Genomic DNA, 19,129 nt, shown 5'->3' with positions numbered 1-19,129 from the left:
CCACCTGAAGCAATCCCTTCACAGAGGACTTATGGCACTTATGTGAGCATGGGGGAAGTTTGTAAACCATTGCTCTAGATTATTAATCCAGATATCTCTGAACTACTAGATCAGCAATATAACCATTGTCCCATTATAAAATAGATGCATCATAACATAATTTCTACCCAAACTGTTTAATTTTCATTCTGAGATTCCTTTCACTGTAATAGTAAAATATAATTTTTATTACATCAGATTCTGAACATTTTAACCAATAGCTGATGTCAAACCTCTCAGAATAATATATTCTTGCTTTCAAACTTATTTTTTATGTTTAAAAAAAACTGCAATCAAAAACTGAATCTATATGCGATCAGTTTTTAGCATCAAATCAGTAGTTGGAAAGGTGTTTCCATGGGATAGACAAACAAAATGTTAGTTCAGAAATTATGTGCATTTAAAGTGTGAGTTGGATGTAATATGTTAGCAGTAATTTGATGGGTTGTAATTTTTAGACTGCCCAGGTGATTATGTAAAACAGCATTCAGCCTCTTTGGATAACTAGACAGCTAAACCTTTAACACCAGTGCCATTTCCCAAAGAATCAAGGAGAGTAGGAGTTCGACTCAATGGTTCTCCCAGATTTTATCTGAGGACTATTGATATGTTGGGCTAACATCAATATTGGAGAAAGATGAGCTATCACTGAAGGTGCAAAAGGAACAAACAGTTTGCCTGGAAAATATGTCTCTTTGCTTGCTGCTTGCTGTTAATTATGCAGTAGTTCTTGGTCAAAAATGGGCTCAGACTATTTTTATCCTGTCAAATGGAAGTTAGCCAAGAGCATTATGGTAACCAATTAACATTGTTGGTGGTGTTTGAATACAAACTATTTTCCTTTACTCCTTGTTGGGGTAGAGTAACAGTGGGGACACTGAAAGATGACTCAAAATATGATAATGCAACATCCAGAGTTATTCGAGGAATGAATTTCATTTAGATGGTGCATCAAAAATAACTGCACAACTAAAGAGATTGTGGAATTGAACCAAACATATCATCATGAGTAGAGAATTGATAATAGACAGGAAACAGAATTGCCATAGATGAGTAATTTTCAGAACAGCATGATGTAATTAGTGGAGGACTTCAGGGAGGTTAGTGATATAAAATCAATATGAATTAGTTAGATCAGTGATTTTCAAACTCACATACCACTTTAAGTAATCCCTATGCCATCGGTGCTCTGTGATTAGTATGGGATTACTTAAAATGGTACATGAGTGGGAAGAAAATGTTTGAAAATTACCGAGTAAGATAAAGGGATCAAAGTAACTCAATACACTGATGGTACAGAAATATAGGTAAGATGTGAGGAGGACATGAAGACATTGACTACATGAGTGAAAGGAACATTCCCTTTCAACAGAATTGCAGCGTACGCACTTCAATGAGTGTGGAAGGAAGACACGCACAAAAAGAGTAGAAATCGAAGACTGCTTTATTGCACTGGCAGCTCTGCTTATATGGGCCCCTGGCACTGATGTCAGAGCCCTGTCATCGGAGCACCAACCTCGGGTTAGTTGATGTTCCCGCCAGAGTTCCCAATCTTCCTGCTGTGTGGATACCACCTTGGACGATGGCCGGTGTCAACCTCAGGTCCACGCAGTTGCCGTGTTCATCAGCCATTTTGTGGGCCGGTTTGCGTTCCCGTGCACAGGCCGCTACATGACAGTGACTGGGACATTGTCTGTAGCATTTGGTAGCCTGCCCCTGCATTGTGGGGTGGGAAGTGCAGACTGGCTCGTCACAGTCCAGACATGCCAGTTTCATATGGTCGATGGTAAAGGTTTCTTCCTTACTGCTGATGTCAAGGACGAAAGTGGAAACATTGTCTCTAATAACCTTGTAGGGTCCCTCCTAAGGTTGTTGTAATGGTGGTCTGTGTGCGCCCCTCTTCACGAACACATACCAGCAAGTCCTTAGGTCATTCGTTACGCTATGCCTGGGCTGACTGTGTGGTGGGGGTTGCCACTGGACCAAGGACCCTAGCTTCTGCCGCAGGCTCTCGAGGTTTGCCACAGGGTTTTCCAGACATTTATCAGGGGCCAGGAACTCCCCAAGGATGATTAAAGATGCTCCGTAGACCATCGCCGCTGAGGCACTGAAGTCCTCCTTTGGCACAGTATGGATTTCCAGCAGGACCCAAGGCAGTTCGTCCACCTACTTGAGACCCTTGAACCAGGCCATCAAGGCTGCCTTGAGGTGTCTGTGGAAGCGCTTCATCAATCCGTTGGCCTGTGGGTGATACACTGTGGTACTGCATCCCCAGAAAGTTAGCTAGTGCTACCCAGAGCCTGGAAGTGAATTGTGCCCCTCTATCCAAGGTGAGATGCTCCGGGACCCCAAATCAGGACACCCCTGGTGATGGTATCAGTTAGTGGGACCGCCTCCAGCTACCTCGTGGAGCGGTATACCATGGTCAAGAGGTATCTCGGCCCACAGAAAGTCAGTAACAGCTCCACTAAGTCAATGTGCACGTGGCTGAACCTGTGCTGCACCAGCTCAAAATTCTGTGTGTTGACGTTCTGGTGTGAACCTGCACTTTGGAGGACTGATAATTTGTGCAGATCCTGTTTATGGAGGCCATGCCAGACAAATCTGTTGGCCACCATTTTGACCATGGCATGGATAGCAAAGTGTGCCAGATTGTGGATAGCCTCGAAAATCTGGCGTCTCTATGTGGCCAGGACGATGAGGTGGGGGGCTGCTGGTAGAAACATCACACACCAGAGTCAGGTTACCTGTGCCAACCGAGATGTCCTCCACCCTGAGACTGGAGACAGCTGTCCTGTAAGCTGGGATCTCGAGATCTTATTGCTGTGCTTTGGCGAGGGCCACGTAATCGACTCAATCGTGGGGTTGACAGGGCGTTGGCCACCATGTTGTTTTTCCCCATAATATGTTGAATGTCCATGGTAAATTCAGACACGTAGGACAAGTGCCTTTGCTGTCAGGCCGACCACGGGTCTGAGACCTTATGGAAGGCGAAAGTCAGTGGCTTGAGGTCAGTGAACACCCTGAATTGCCAGCTCTCCAAAAAGTAATGGAAATGTCTTACCACCAGATACAGCAGTAACAGCTCCTGGTCAAAATCAGTGTATTTGAGTTCTGAGGGGTGGAGGAGCCTGCTGAGAAAGGCCAAGGGTTGCCACTGGCCCTCGATGAGTTGTTCTAGCATACCTCTACCACTATACTGGAGCAATCAACAGTTAGAGCGGTAAGTGCTTCCAGATTGGGGTGGACAAGGAGGGTGGCATTGGCCAGCACATCTTTGGCACTCTGGAACACCCTGAAGGATTCCTCATCCCAAGCAATGTCTTTTGCCTTGCTGGTCATCAGCGCAAAGAAGGGGCGCATAATGCGTGCGGCTGCCAGTATGAACCCGTGGTAAAAGTTTATTATTCTGGCAAATTCTTTCACCATGCGTGGCTTAGCAAAGTGCTGGACCACCTTAACCTTCTTGGGGAGGGGTGTGTCCCCGTGCCTATGCCCCAGGAAGTCAACGGTGCAACGACTGAACTGGCACTTAGCGGAGTTGATCGTCAACCCAAACTCGCTCAGTTGGGTGCACAGTTCTCTCAGGTGGGCAGGTGGTCTTTGCGGCTGAGGCTGGTGATGAGGCTATTATCCAAATAGATGAATGCAAATGAGAGGTCCCAGCCCAATGCGTCCATCAGCAGCTGGAAAGTTATGCCGCATTCTTTAGACTGAAGGGCATGTGGAGAAATTCAAACAAGTCAAGGGGGTTATGATTGCAGTCTTGTGGATGTCTTGGGGATTGGTGGTACCCCTGGATGAGGTCCACCTTGGAGAACACCCGTGTCCTGTTCAGGTTGGTGGCAAAGTCTTGAATGTGGGGCACAAGATATCTGTTGGGAGTGGTGGGCTCGTTGAGGCGGCAGTAGTTCCTGCATGGTCTCCAATGCCTCCCTGCTGATTTGGGCACCGTGTGGAGGGAAGAGGCCCAGGGACTGTTTGAGCACCGCACAATCCCAAGCTCCTCCATCTTGTTGAACTCCTCCTTCCCCAGGCTGAGATTTTCAGGAGGGAGTTGGTGTGCCCTAGCAAGGAGCAGGGGTCCTTCAATCAGTATGTGGTGCCTTACCCCATGCTTTGACTCGGCCATGGAGAACTGTGACGCCACTATCGAGGGGAACTCAGCTAGGATGCAGGCGAACTCATTGTCTGAGAGTGTTATAGTCCAGGTGGGGGTGGGTAGCTTGGTTTCCTCAATGGCAGAGTCTGAAAAGTTCTATGGTGCACCAAGTGTCATTCTTTGAAGTCGACTAGCAAGCAGTGGGCCCAAAGGAAGTCAGCCCCCAGGAGCAGTTGCACCACTGCTGTGAGGGTAAACGTTCATGTAAAGCAGCTGTTGTTGAAACGTAGGGGGATGGTGTGGTCCTGAAAGTTCGAATGCAGGAGCTGTTGGCTGTCCTCAGTGCTGGGCCCTGTTTGCCACAGCAGGTGTCGAGGCTTGAAGGGGGTAGGATGCATTTCTCAGTGCCTGTGTCGACCAGTGAACACCTGCCCAACAGTGAGTCCCAGATATGGAGGAGGCTATTACGTGGGCCAACCGCTGGAGCGGCCAACAATGGTTGGCCAGGGCATTCCCCAAAAACCCACAGGGTGAGTGACATCAATGAGCCTCCACACCCCATCACTGGTGGTAGTAGCATAGCTGTCCTGGGTGTTCACTTGGCTCTCTGCTGGCCTTTATCATGCTGTGGACCATTCGTGGGGTTTTCTGATCTGGTCTATGATGGCACTGGTGTCCTTCTTCATTCTCCAGAGCATGTCCGCCTGGGCGGTGACCCTCCGAGGGTCACTGAAGTCCTCATTTGTGAGCAAGAACCATATATATCCTCAGGCAGCTGCTCCAGAAAGATCTGCTTAAAGAGCAGGCAAGGCTTGTGGCCCTTGGTTAACGCAAGCATCTCACTCATTAGGGTGGGCGGGGCTTTGTTCCCCAGTCATCCATATGCAGCTATCAGGCAGCACACTCGCGTCAGGAAAGCCTATAAGTGTGGGTTAGTAGCTCTTTGTGGGCCGTGTATTTGCCTTGCTCCGAAGGCTGCCATAGGAAATCTACAACCCTTGTTGCTGTGCCCAGATTAAGGATGCTCATGACGTAGATGTAGCAGGTGTTGTCGGTGGTGATGCAGTGAAGCCTTGGCCTGCTCGAACCACATGTGTGGCTGTGGCACCCAGAACATCCGAAACCTGAGGGAGACCTTGAGAATGGTTGCTGTTTCTGCTTGATGTCATCTTCAGAACCAACTGCTGGTTGGACCTGGAGGGATCACCATTATAGTGCATGCACTACGATGTGTGTGGAAGGAAGACACACACACAGTGGGTTGAAATTGAAGACTGCTTTATTGCATTGGCAGCTCTGCTTACATGGGCCCCTGGCTCTAGAGTTCCCGCCAGAGTTCCCCGTCTTCCCACTGCGTGGAGGTCACCTGGGACAACGGCCGGTGTCACACCCAGGTCTGCGCGGCCACTGCGTTCGTCAGCCATTTTACAGGCCGGTTTACTTTTCCATGCGCGGGCCGCTACAGAACCTTGGAGCAGAAAGATATTCACTTCAGTAGAAATGCAAAAGGCTGAATATTATTTGAAGTGTAGGAAACTATTAAGTTTTATAGTTTTGAGAGAGCATTATGTTTTCATGTAAGAAAAAGAAAATTAACATGCAATACAGTGAATTAGTAAATCAGCAAATGAATGATTGGCCTTTATAAATGATTCAGATGAACCTTGGTTTTCAAGGGATATGAACATCTGGTTAAGAGAGGTGTATATCAAGTATAGGCAATAAGGAGCAAATGAGGTACGAGAGGAGAATAGAAATGTAAGAAAATACTTAAGAAGAAAATCAGGAAGGAAAAAAGAAGACATGATATTGCTTTGTTAAGAGTAAAAGGATAGTAAGGGACAAAATTGGTCCCCTAGAAGATCAGAGAGATCATCTATGTGTGGAGCGTAATGAGATGGGGGAGAGCTTAAAAAGTTTTTTGCATCAGTATTTACCAATACTCAGGAAACTGGCATGGTGTATAAGGAAGGAAGGGAAACAAGCAGTAGTGTCAGGGAACATATAGAGATTAAAGAGGAGGAGGTGCTTGCTGCCTTACAGTGAATAAAGGCAGATGAATCCCCTGAGCCCAACATGATATTCCCTCGGACCTTGAAGGGGATAAATGTAGAAATTACAGAGACCCTGGAAGAAATATTTAAAATGTCCTTAACTATATGTGAGGTGCCAGAGGATTGGAGGGTAGTTCATGCTGTTCTGTAATTTAAAAAAGGCTCAAAAAGTAAACCAAGGCTGGTGAGGCTGGTGTCAGTAGTGGGTAAATTATTTTTCTGAGAGATTAAATATACAAGTATTTGGACAGCCAAGAGCTGTTTAAGGATATCCAGCATGACTTTGTGCATGGTAGGTCATGTTTAATGATCTTATAGAGTTTTTTGAGGAGATTACCATGAAAGTAGATGAAGGAAAGGCTGTCGATGTTCTCTACATAGACTTTGACCTTTGACAAGGTCTCACATGGGAGGTTGGCTCAGACACGAGGTATCCATGGAAAGCTTGTAAACTGGATTTGAAATTGGCTGAATGGGAAAAGACAGAGGTTGTAGTGGATGATTGGTTCTCAGAATGGAGGCCTGTGACTAATCACAGCAATGGTGTGCCTCAGAGATTGGTGCTGGGACCATTGTTGTTTGTTGTCTATATCAATGATCTAGATGATAAAGTAGTAAATTGGATCAGCAAGTTTGGAGGTGTTGTGGACAATGAGGAAGGCTTTCAAAGCATGTAGAGTGATCTGGGCTAACTGGAAAAATGGGACAGAAAATGGCAGATGGAATTTAATGCAGACAAGTGTGAGTGTTGTATTTTGGAAGGGCAAACCACTGTAGGACATACACAGTGAATGGTAGGGCACTGAGGTGTACGGAGGAAAAAATGGATCTGGGAATACAAATACATAATTTGCCTGAAAGTGGCATCACAGGTAGACAGGGTTACAAAAGAAAGCTTTTGGCATCTTGGCCTTCATAAATCAAAGTATTGAGTACAGGTGTTGGTATGTATGGTGAGGTTTTATAAGATATTGGTGAGGCCAAATTTGGAGTATTGTATGCAGTTCTGGTCACCAAACTACAGGAAAGATATCAGTAAGATTGAAAGAGTGCAGAGAAGATTTACTAGGATGTTGCAGGGTCTTCAGGAGTTGAATTACAGGGAAAGATTAAACAGGTTAGGTCTTTATTCCTTGGAGTGTTGAAGAATGAGGGGAGATTTGATAGAGGTTTCCAAAATTATGAGGGGTATAGACAGAGTAAGTGTGAGTATGCTCTTTCCACCCAGATTAAGAGAGATAAATATGAGAGGACATGACTTTAGGGTAAAAGGGGAAAGGTTTAGGGGAACATTAGGGGAAACTTCTTCACTCAGAGAGTGGTGGGGGTGTGGAGCAAGCTGCCATCTGATGTGGTAAATGCGGGCTCAACAATAAATTGGATAGATAAATGAGTGGGAGAAATCTAGAGGGTTATCAAGTGGTTGCAGATTAGTGGGACACAGAATTATGACTAGAAGGGCTGAATGGCCTGTGTTTTGTGATGTATTTTTATATGATTCTATGAAAAAGTAGGTGAATAGGTTAATAACTTTGCAGATGATATAAAGGTTGGCAGAGTTGTGGACAGCGTAGAAGGCTATCAAAAATATAAAACAATATAGATGATTGCGTTTAATCTAGACTAGCATGAGATGCTGCACTTTGAGAGGTCAAATATAGGGGTAACATTCATATTTAATGGTATGGCTTTTACAATTGTTGATGTGCAGAAGGATCTGGGGTCCAGGTCCATAGCTCATTGAAAGTAGGCAAACAAGTAGATAAGGTGGTAAAGAAGGTGCATGGTCTGCTTGGATTCATTGGGTGGGGCAATGAGTATATAAGTAAGGAAGTCACATAGTAGCTTTCTAAAGCTTTGGTTAGGCTGACTTGAAATACTTTATTCAATTCTGGATGTCCATTATAGGAAGGTTTTTGGTGCTCTGGAAAGGGTACAGAAGAGATTTACCATGATGTTGCCTGGTTTACAGGGTATGAGTTATGGGGAGAAATTTGACAAACTTGGACTGTTTTCTCTGGAGCAAAGGAGGCTAAAGGCAATCTGATAGAGGTCTATAAAATCATGAGAGGTATTAATAGGGTGTACAGTCAGAATCTTTTCCTCAGATCACAAGCATCACTCACTGGAGTACATGTGTTTAGATGAGGAGGAGGAAGTTTAAGGGAGACTTTTAGAGCAAATATTTTATGCAGAGAGTGGTAGCGGCCTGGAATAGGCTGCCAGGAGTAGTGGAAGAAGTAGGTACAATAGCAGTGTTTAAGAGGCTTCTAGATAGCAAAATGAAGATTAAAGGGATGGAAGGATATCTAGCAGCAGATTTTTAGATTTGGAAATCTTGTTCGGCACGGTCATGTAGGTTGAAAGATGTTCCTGCACTGTACAGTTCAATGTTCTACTTAACGAAGATTCTAAGGATAGTTTATGTACTCTCGTACCAAAAGTAATAAGGAGTCAACCAATTAAATCTGAATTGAAGTAGAATTTTTTTTATTGAAGATTGTAATTAAATATATTTTATGCTGAGGAAAATTTCTGAAGGAGAACAGGAGCTGTGAGCTTTGAAGTTGAGATCAAAGATCAGATTAGCCATGGCCAACTCCTCATGCTGTTTCTAAAAAGGAAATTAAAATGAACTGTTTAAAAATAAAATCCTACCGCATAACATTAAAACACCCAATAAGAAAGAGCAGGCTTTCAAAGGTTACTTAATTAAATGACTTATCATTTAATTTTATAAATTCACCAATTTCCAAAGCAAGCACAATTTATTTCAATTTTATTTTTACCTGAATAGAGATATTCTGGTGGGTAAGCTGGTTTTACTGTGAGCGTTTTACTTTCGCTGACTTCTCTGTTAAGCAGCAGGACAGTAGCCACAGCTTGAAAATGATCACTGCAGGATAGAGCGATCAAAAGATGCAAAAGTAATCTTTTGCTGTGTTCAAACACTTCTGGTCGATAATGATCAAGACCTAAAAATTGCATAAAAGCAAATTAAGTACAATCTTATTCTTGTTCTGCTATTTGATTATATTAAACCAATTATTGTAATGTTGATGTAAATTAGAAAATGAAAACAATTACTAACTTTTATTTCTTTCCTAAAGGATACATGATACATAAGAAATGTGAAATTACTGGAATATATGGGCTTGTCTGAGCTGTGAAAATTGTGGGCTGTACAGACATGCATGAGAGGGAATAGGTAAGATGGTGGAGGAGTTCTGGATAGAAAATTCTGAGGTATGGATTTCTCAACTATCCTATATATTTTAATTTTTCAACAGGCATTTTGCTGAAAAGCATGCTGCCTGATGGGCATGAAAGGAGCAAGTGAGGAGATATCGGAAATTGGTGTGGAGAAATTCATAGATCATAGAGTGGGTGGTAGTGGATTGGAAGAATTTGGAGATAATGGGGTTAGCCAACTGTGGGAGACATGGGAGAAATCACAGGAGGACTGCAGTCAGCAATGAGCCAGAGCCTGTGAAGTAGTGGGTAGGGATGGAAAGAGATACAACTTGTGTCCTTCAGAACACATCTTCTCCTTCAGGAACAAAAGTTGTACAGCAAATAGATCTCATGATCTTTTTTTTATTTGTCAAGATTCTGGGAGACATGGGCAACCAAGATTCCATGGGTTAGAAATAAAAATTAATTTAAAATGGAGACATACAGCCTCCTTAAACAATTCTACAGGCCAGTCTGCTCTCTGAGAAAAGATCAGTTGTCTGTCTGCATTTAAATTAAAAGGGCTCTGGGAATTTAAAATGAGCTCCTTGTGAATTTCTTGCATAATTTATGACTAAGTTTGTAGAAAAGGAACCCGTAGAAAATGAGATTGGCATTTTTTTCTATTTCTGTGTCTCTGTCTTTTTTGTGTACAAGGCAACTTCTTCTAACAAATTTTCTTTTTCTTTTTTCTTTGGCTTGGCTTTGCGGATGAAGATTTATGGAGGGGTAAAGTCCATGTCAGCTGCAGGCTCGTTTGTGGCTGACAAGTCCGATGCGGGACAGGCAGACACGGTTGCAAGGGAAAATTGGTTGGTTGGGGTTGGGTGTTGGGTTTTTCCTCCTTTGTCTTTTGACAGTGAGGTGGGCTCTGCGGTCTTCTTCAAAGGAGGTTGCTGCCCGCCAAACTGTGAGGCGCCAAGATGCATGGTTTGAGGTGATATCAGCCCACTGGCGGTGGTCAATGTGGCAGGCACCAAGAGCTTTCTTTAGGCAGTCCTTGTAACAAATAATAAAACATAATTTGTGCTATGCCTAGACAATGAAGAGAACTTGACTACATGGAAGTATTTAAATAAAAAAAAGAGAAAAGATTTAATGAGGTGAAACATGAAAGTTTGCAGACTCTGTGATTGCAGTAAGAACACAAAAGTGCTGGAGGAGCTCAGCAGGTCTTGCAGCATCCCTTCTTGAGTATGAGTAAAAAGTAGACAGCCCCCTGAATTAAAGGGCTGGGGGAGAAGGGAAGAAAGAGCAGGGGGAGCAATGCAGGCTAACATTTCAAAGGGTGATAATTGCACGTGGATAGGAAGACAGGTGAGGAAAGGTGAGAATTGATTGGGGGGAGGGGTAGCACTGTGAAGGCAGAACTGGAGGAAAGGAGAAGTACAAGGAAAGAGAGAGAGTGACCGAGCTAGAGGAAAAAAAGAAATAGGGATAGGGGAAGGGGAGAGACAGTGGGGTGGGAGGGGGGGAGGGTGCAGGGAAGTGGGGGCTAACAGAAACTGGAGAAGTTGATGTTAATGCCACTTGGTTGGAGGGTGCCCAGATGGAAAATGAGGTGTATTTCCAATGTGCAGAGAGTCTCAGTCTGGCTGTACATGAGGCCATGATCAGACATGTTGGCATGGGTATGGGATGGGGAATTGAAAGGGATTGCCACTGGGAGATTGCTGCTGTTGTGGTGGACAGATGGAAGGTGCTCCAAGAAGTGATTTCCCAGTCTGCATCCAGTCTCCCTGATGTAGAGGACACCACAAAGGGAGCAGTAGATGACCCAGAACATTGGTTCTATATCTTTACCTTCTGTGGATTCTGAGAGATCTGCTGAGTCCCTCCAGCACTTCTATGATTTTATTGAAATATTTAATGATCTCTATTTTGGTGCATTTATTGCTTACAGTCAGTCAATGAAAGGTAAAACTTAACTGCATTATATCATTAATATATTCAAATTAAATTAATTTTATTGAAATAAAAAATAGGTTTTTCCATTAAAATATAAAATGCAGTAAAACTTAATAATCTTGAATCCTTGGGACATTGGTAGTGTTGGACCAACACTAGAATATTGGATATTATTCATATTAATACCCAAAAATATATTGTATTTTTTAATATTCAGGGTAGTATAATAAACTTTCCAAGAATCAAATGAATTTAAAGGGTGCGAGGTATATTCAGGCACTTTGGATCCTGGCTCTGGCCACACAACTACTTTTGTTCCTGACCCTTTGTGCTCAGACCTCAAACATAGTCCTGACCCCAGCAGAAATCCAGATCCTGGCTATGTAATCTGGATCCCTGGTTCACATTCTGGAGTAAGAAATGTTACCAGACTAGCAGGATTTTTGAAAAATTGAATGCCAAATTAGAGTTTTACTGTTTAGAAAATTCAAATATGCATTAAATAATTTTTAAAATTGTGAACACTTTATTTATAACATAAACCTATACCACTTCCAAATTCATATACATATTATTAAAAATTTCAAATATTAAACAATCAAATTCAACCTTACCTAGAAAGAGAGCATGAATCAATAAAGGAAGGTGGAGAGCCCAGTCTTCCCTGACGCTGTGGTCAACCACCATTTCAGTCATAAAGATGACAGCAATATTGCACCTGTTTCCACAAAAATTTGAAACATAATATTTCACAGCAATACTGTGTTTTCTTTGTGTAGCAGTAATATTAAAATTAAATACTGGTATATTTAGTTGCTGTAACCTCTTTCTTCAAGCTACCATAGAGTTCCATTCCTTCCTCTATTTCAAGAGAAACATCAGACAGATAGCACTTCCAGCCAGAATTTGCTTTCATCAGTTTCAAACAGTTTTCCCTGGATTGCACTTTTCAGTTACTTGTCAGTGTCCCACACACTGACTGAATGACTGCGCTGTCAACTCAACTCTCTCCCTTTTCCAATTGAAACTCCAAAGAGAGCATGTGACTCATGTCTTACAAAACCCCCACCTTCTCCAGCAAACAACAGGAGTTCTTTCTTCTTCTCAAGTTATTATCTTAGGTAAACAATTCAGAATTGACCTATCTGTGAGCACTTTGTAGAAAGGGAGCTGATAGACAGCATGACTCCAGTAAGACAATGGTCAAGCATTTTATGATGTTAGTTCAATTAACACCTCCTTGTGAAAGGTGCTTACATTCTCCAGAGATCTTGCAATGTGAATTCTTCAGTCTTTCAAATAAGGTCTGTTTTAAAATGTGACCTACTCTAAATCTTATAAATTCTCCCCAAATATTAATATTGTTACAGTAGATTTGGCAATAACAACTTACAGTGGATTCATGAATTGGAGTTTGGTTGGTGGCTGCGTGAGAGTTAAGTGCCCTGACAATATTGAATTTGCACCCTTAACTTTCACGCAGGCACCAACTGAACTGCAATACGCAAACCCAACGCGCATGCGCCAACTGAACACTCACACATGCACACAGGAATCAAGATGGCAGAGCCCAGCCTAAGGACCCAGGACACCAACTAACAAGGTAAGTATACACATTTTGGCTCTTACACACTCTGTATCCCTGTTAAGATTTGTCAAATACAACATAAAGCACATAAATTTTATATTTTTTCTTATATATATATATTTAAAATTGGTTATATGTGCAGAGGTTGCAAATCGGAGTACCTGTATATCTGTTAAAAGGGTACATTTGTAATTTGTTTTAACAGTAGGCTGAAACCATTCTCACACTAATTACTGATTTTCTTTACTTTACATGATATATTTAAAGCAAAGTTGATCTCCAGGTGTTTCAAAATGAATTCATAATCTAAAATCTGATTTTTTTTTCTGTGCAATAGCTTTTTGAAGTGATGTAACCATAAAGCCTTTCCCCAATAAGTATTTATTACTTGCGATCTCTATTTTTACTTTTCCTTTAGGTTTTCTTTTACGTTATTTTAATCTTTTTTTTATCCTTGATATTTCTTATTCAAACACAAGTCTGTAGCGGGCCAAGCAACCGGGTGGTTAGATGGGTCAAATTGTCGTCCCAGTCATTCGACACAAGATGACATGGGCCCCTTTCCCTTCTGAGAAGCCCGCAGTTGGTGACATACAGTGCGCAGGGAACAGCGCCGCTTCCGTGTTGCATGCCACTGGATGGGGAGTGATGCCACAACGTGCTGACGTCACTTTCTAAGGCCAGCACACCCCTCACAGGAAGTGGGCAGTCTCCTTAAGCAGTGCGATTAATTCAAAATAAAATTCAGTTACTGGTTCACCTCATGCTGTGTGGACATCTCTCATTTCGGTAGCGCTGCCGGTAGCAGACACTACAAGTCTATATTTACATAGAAGTACACCTGACAGAAAGTATGTAGCTTGTTATGGGAGACTTCATCTTCCCTAAAATTGACTGGCACTTCCTGAATGCAAAAGGTTCACGTGGGACAGAATTTGTCAGGTTTGCCCAAGAAGGATTCCTAACACAGTATGTTCAAGTCAAGTCAAATTTATTGTCATCTGATTTCACAAGGACAGCTGATGAAGCAGGGTTCTCTGGTCCTTGGTGCAAAACATGCAGACACACAAACAGACATAACACACATACAAATAAATAATATATATGCAGAACAGGTATTCATAAATATTGTTTTGTACATATGAGAGTATCAGTTGGTTAGTGTGAGCAGTTCCTTTGGTCGTTCAACATTTTCACTGCCCGTCGGAAGAAGCTGTTCCTCAGACTGGTAGTACTGGCTCTGATATTCCTGCATCTCATTACGACAGGAGCAGTTAAAAGATGCTGTGTGTAGGGTGGAAGTGGTCCTCATTAACTTTGCGTACCCTCTTCAGACAATGATCCCGATGAATCATGTTGATGGGGGGTGGGGGGCGCGGAGGGAGATTGCAATGATAATTTCTGCCACTCTATGGTCCTGTGGATTGACCTCCGATCTATTTCTTTGCAGCAACCATACCACACTGTGCATGCAGCTGGCCAGGATGCTCTCGATAGAGTGTAGAAAAGTTGACATAGTAGTGGCTGGTAGCCTTGCCCACTTCAGTCTTCTCAGTAAATGCAGTTGCTGTTCTGCCTTCCTGACAAATGGGGAGATGTTGTGTGCCCATGATAGGTCATTATTCAAGTGAACTCTAAGGAATTTGGTGCTCACTTTGGTCAACAAACCAACAAGATGAGAGGCCATATTGAATGTAGTATTGAGTCATAAACTGGTCAGGTGACAGACCTCTTGATAGAGGAATTTTTAGATACAGTGACTATAACTCCTTGATCTTTAGCATAATTATGGACAAGGATAGTAGAAAATGGGGATGCGTTTAATTGGGGATGGACTACTTGCAATGGGATTAGGCAGGAATAAGGCAAAGTAAATTGGGAACAGATATTGTCAGGGAAATGCACAACAGACATGTGTTAGTTTAGGGACCACTTTTGCAGGGTTCGGGATAGGTTTCTCCTTCTCAGAAAGGGTAAAGATGGTCAGGTAAAGGATCTATGGTTAACATGAGAGGTGGAACAGCTAGTCAAAAGGAAGAAGGAAGCATACATAACAACAGGAAATAAAAGTCAGGATGGGTTCATTAGAATTACATGGTAGCCAGAAAGAATTTAAAAGAGCCAGAATGGGGCATGAGATGATCTCCTGGTAATCCTTGTGTTTGCGAAATATAACGTATCTGGTCATATTCCAGTGCTCCTGGGTACAAAGGCCATCCAAGAAACAGCTCAGCAATCACACAGAATTAAGGTATTCCTTAGAGTATTCCTGAAGGTATTTTACACGTATATGAAGAACAGAAGGATGACTAGAATGGGAAATGCGTGCCTCGAGGTAGGGGAGGCCCTTAATGAATACGTTGCTTCAGAGTTCACTAAGAAGAAGGAACCTAAGTGACTGTGAGGTCAGTGTAGAACAGACTAATGTGAAGGAGCATGTTAAGAAAAATTAAGTGTTGGATCTTCTTGAAAATATTCAGATAGATAAGTTCATGGGTCCAGATGAACTATACCCCAGGTTACTGTAGGAAGTGAAGGAAGAGACTGATAAGGCATTGGCAATGATCTTTATGTCCTCCCTGGCTACTGGAGAGGTACTTGAGGATTGGAGAATGGCAAATGTAGTCCCCTGTTTAAGAAAGGTAAGAAGGAAAATGTTGCGAATTATAGACCAGTGAGTTGTACATCAGTGGTGGGCAAACTATTGGAGAGGATTCTTAGAGGCAGGATTTATGAGCATTTGGAGAAGCATAGTCTTCTCAGGGACTGTCAGTATGGCTTTATGATGGGCAGGTCATGCACCACGAGCCTAATTAAGTCTTTTCAAGGAGGTGACAAAAGAAATTGATGAAGGTAGGGTGATGGATGTGATGTATATGGATTTTAGTAAGCTTGTGTCAAGGTCCCCCATGGTAGGCTCATTCAAAAAGTTACAAGGCATGGGATCCATGAAATATTGGCTGTTATCATTCAGAATTGGAATGCCTACAGAAGACAGAGGGTGCAGACTGCAGGAAATGTTCTGCTTAATGATACGAAGGTAGGAGGTGTTGTGGATAGTGTAGAAGGTCAGTGGTTACAACAGGAGAAAGAATGCAGAGTTGTATAGAGAAATGACAGATAGAGTTCAATCTGGAAAAATGTGAAGTGATGCAGTTTGCAAAGTTGAACATCAAGGTGGAGAATGTGGTTAATGGCAGTATTCCTTTTAAAAATAATTTATTTTCCATTTGCATCAAAATATACACAGTATTTATCCATAACATAAAAATAATAAAAACTATGACACAAAAGTAATGCTGTTTTTGTATTTTCTCCCCCCCCACCCCACCCCCTCCCTGAAAAAGTAGGAAAAAAGAAAAATAAAAGCCTGTCTAATAAACCTATGTCTTTAAATTAATTAATTGCAGTTTACATAACAATCGTAAACCATAACTAATTAGGGCGGGTTGGATGGGGGCGTGGTGGATGCTGCAGGTAAAGCCGTAGCAATATAATCCATATATTCTGGTTGATTTTGTAAATTATATATTATTCTCTTTAATGGTATACAATTTAATAATTTTGTTCACCATCTATTGAACCCCATAATATCACCAGATTTCTATGTTACAGCTATAGATTTCTTTGCTATTGCTATACTTAAAAACTTCTTTTGATAAATATCTAACTTCAATTGGGAAATAACTCCCAATAAAAATACTCTGGGATCCTTCAAAATTTACGTCTTCAAAACTTTGTCCCAATAAAATACTTATATCCTTCCAAAACTTCTCTACCCTTTCACATTACCAGACTGCATGCTCTAATGGCAGTATTCTTAACAGTGTAGAGGAACAGAGGGATCTTGGAGTCCAGGCCCATTGATCCCTCAAGCTTGCTATGCTAATTGAGAAGGCATATGATATGCTAGCTTTTGTTGGTCAAGAGGACTGAATTCAAAACTGTAAGGTTACATTGCAGCTCTATAAAATTCTGGTTAGACCACACTTGGAGTCTTGCATTTATTTCTGGTCACATCAATATAGGAAGGATGTAGAAGCTTAAACGTGCGTGCAGAAGAGATTTAACAACATTGTCTGAATTTGAGAACATGCCTTATGAAGCAAAGTTGACAAAGTTATGGCTTTCGTTTTTGTAGTAACAAAGAATGAAAAGTGACTTAATGGAGGTATGAGGGGCTTAGATAGGGTGGACAGCCAGGACCTCTTTCCTGGGTTGTCAGTAGCAAATATCAGTTTAAGTGAGTGGCGAAAAGTTTAGGGGTGATGTCAGAGGTAATTTTTTTTTTACAGAGCATGGTAGTTGCCTGGAACACATTGCCAGGGGTGGTGGTGGAGGCTAGTACAATAGGGACATATTAGAAAAAACTCTTCAATAAGCACATGAATATAAGAAAAATAGAAGGTTATTGGAGTGAGGTATGAAAGGATTAGATTGTTGTGGAGTAGGTTTACATCAGGCTCTGCATTATCTGATGGATAACCAAAACAGAAATATTGGCATGGCTCAGCAGATCAGGCAACATCACTGAAATGAGAAATTGAGATATTTCTGAAGCATCAGACCATTCCGATATTCTACCTGACCTGTTGAGTGTTTTCTATTTATTTATTTATGAATTTCAGTAACTGCAGTTTTATGATTTGCATCTGATTGATTACACTGAATAAAATTTATTCTATGAAACATGCACAAGAAGGTCACCTTAATGCAATCTTTCCAAATGAACTTCTAAAATGTCCAAAGAGAAAGTATTGCACAGTTCTTTTACTGGTTGAAAATGAATAATGATTTATATTTACAAATAGAATAAATAATAAATAATTTTAGTGCATCCAAGAAGTTATTCTTTGTCCATACACATGGGTAGAAAAACATACCAATATCTTTTATGGTTGTGCCTTGAGATCATTTATCATTTCAGTAACCTACATTTCATGATGAAGACGAAAATCTCCTGCTGCTTCAAATTCTATAAAGTATCAACTATGGATTTTATCCTCAAAGTGGTTGAGCATTTATCGTTTCAGTTCAAGGTTTCAAGGTGGCTAAAGTTTTAGAGACCACAGACAGCTGATGGCAAAGGCAAGATTGATACCACACTAAAGACTCCAATGAAGATGGAAAATATAAAAATAGTCTAAAAAGGAAATGAGGGAAAGTAACAATGAAAATAATTCACTAGGTAACATAACTGAGAACTTAAAATACGTTTCTAGTAGAAATAGAACAGTTGGCGAGTGGTTAGCGCAACACTGTTACAGCGCCAACGATTGGGACTGGGATTTAAATCCCATGCTGTCTATAAGGAGATTCATATGTTCTCCCTGCATTGGTTTTCCCTGTGGGCCCCAGTTTCCTCCCACACTTCAAAATGTACCAAGGACGTAGGTTAATTGGGTGTAATTGGGTGGCATGGGCTTGTGAGCCAAAAGGGGCTGTTACCATGCTGTGTGCCTAAATTAAAATAAATTAAATAAAAAAAATTAAATAAAAAGATAGGTAAAATAAGGTCAGGGTTCATTTAGATCATAAGAAAAAGCTGCTGAAATAGACTCTGAAGCCCATCGAGTCTGCCCCACCATTTAATCATGAGCTGATCCATTTTCTCAGTCAGCCCCACTGCCCGGCCTTCTCCCCATAACCTTCGATGTCCTGGCTAATCAAGAACCTATCAATCTCTGCCTTAAATATACTCAATGGCTTGGCCTCCACCATTGCCTGTGGCAATAAATTCCACAGATTTAACATCCTCTAGTTAAATAAATTCCTCCACATCTCTGTTTTAAGCAGATACACGTCAATCCTGAAGATGTGCCCTCTAGTCCTAGACTTTCCTAGATTCTCCAACCATGGGAAACAACCTTTCTATATCTACTCTGTCAATGTCTTTCAACATTTAAAATGTTTCAATGAGATCCCCCCCCCCCCACTTTTCTCCTAAATTCCATTAAGTACAGGCCAAGAGTTGATATAAAAAAATACATTTTCTTGTGGAGGTGGTGAGCATGATGGAGGTAATAAATTCTTTGTGTCTGTCTTCATTGGGGAAGAGCTTGTTTCCAATATTACAATAGAAGAGGATGTTTACAACAGTTAGAAAAGGAATCTACACCAGCTGAAATGGATCACAGATTACTGGTGGAAATCAGGATGGAAATTGCTTTGTAGTTCTGGCCAGAATTTCTCAATCGTTTTCAA

At 41.7% G+C, this 19,129-nt stretch overlaps 1 protein-coding gene across 13 annotated transcripts in view; it reads right to left on the bottom strand.

Moving 5' to 3' along the window:
• Positions 1-19,129, bottom strand: part of LOC138739469 (protein furry homolog) — a 446,682-nt gene that overhangs the window by 76,936 nt on the left and 350,617 nt on the right. For all 13 annotated transcript variants that reach the window (XM_069891583.1, XM_069891588.1, XM_069891589.1 and 10 more), the window contains 2 exons: positions 11,952-12,055; positions 8,985-9,170 (listed from right to left, as the gene is read on the bottom strand). In XM_069891583.1, coding sequence (XP_069747684.1) covers positions 8,985-9,170; positions 11,952-12,055 — 290 coding nt within the window. The remainder of the gene's footprint in view (positions 1-8,984; positions 9,171-11,951; positions 12,056-19,129) is intronic.

The sequence above is a fragment of the Narcine bancroftii genome, chromosome 7 (assembly GCF_036971445.1).
Source record: "Narcine bancroftii isolate sNarBan1 chromosome 7, sNarBan1.hap1, whole genome shotgun sequence".
Classification (NCBI taxonomy): domain Eukaryota; kingdom Metazoa; phylum Chordata; class Chondrichthyes; order Torpediniformes; family Narcinidae; genus Narcine; species Narcine bancroftii.
This window is presented reverse-complemented; position numbering and strand designations above follow the sequence as displayed.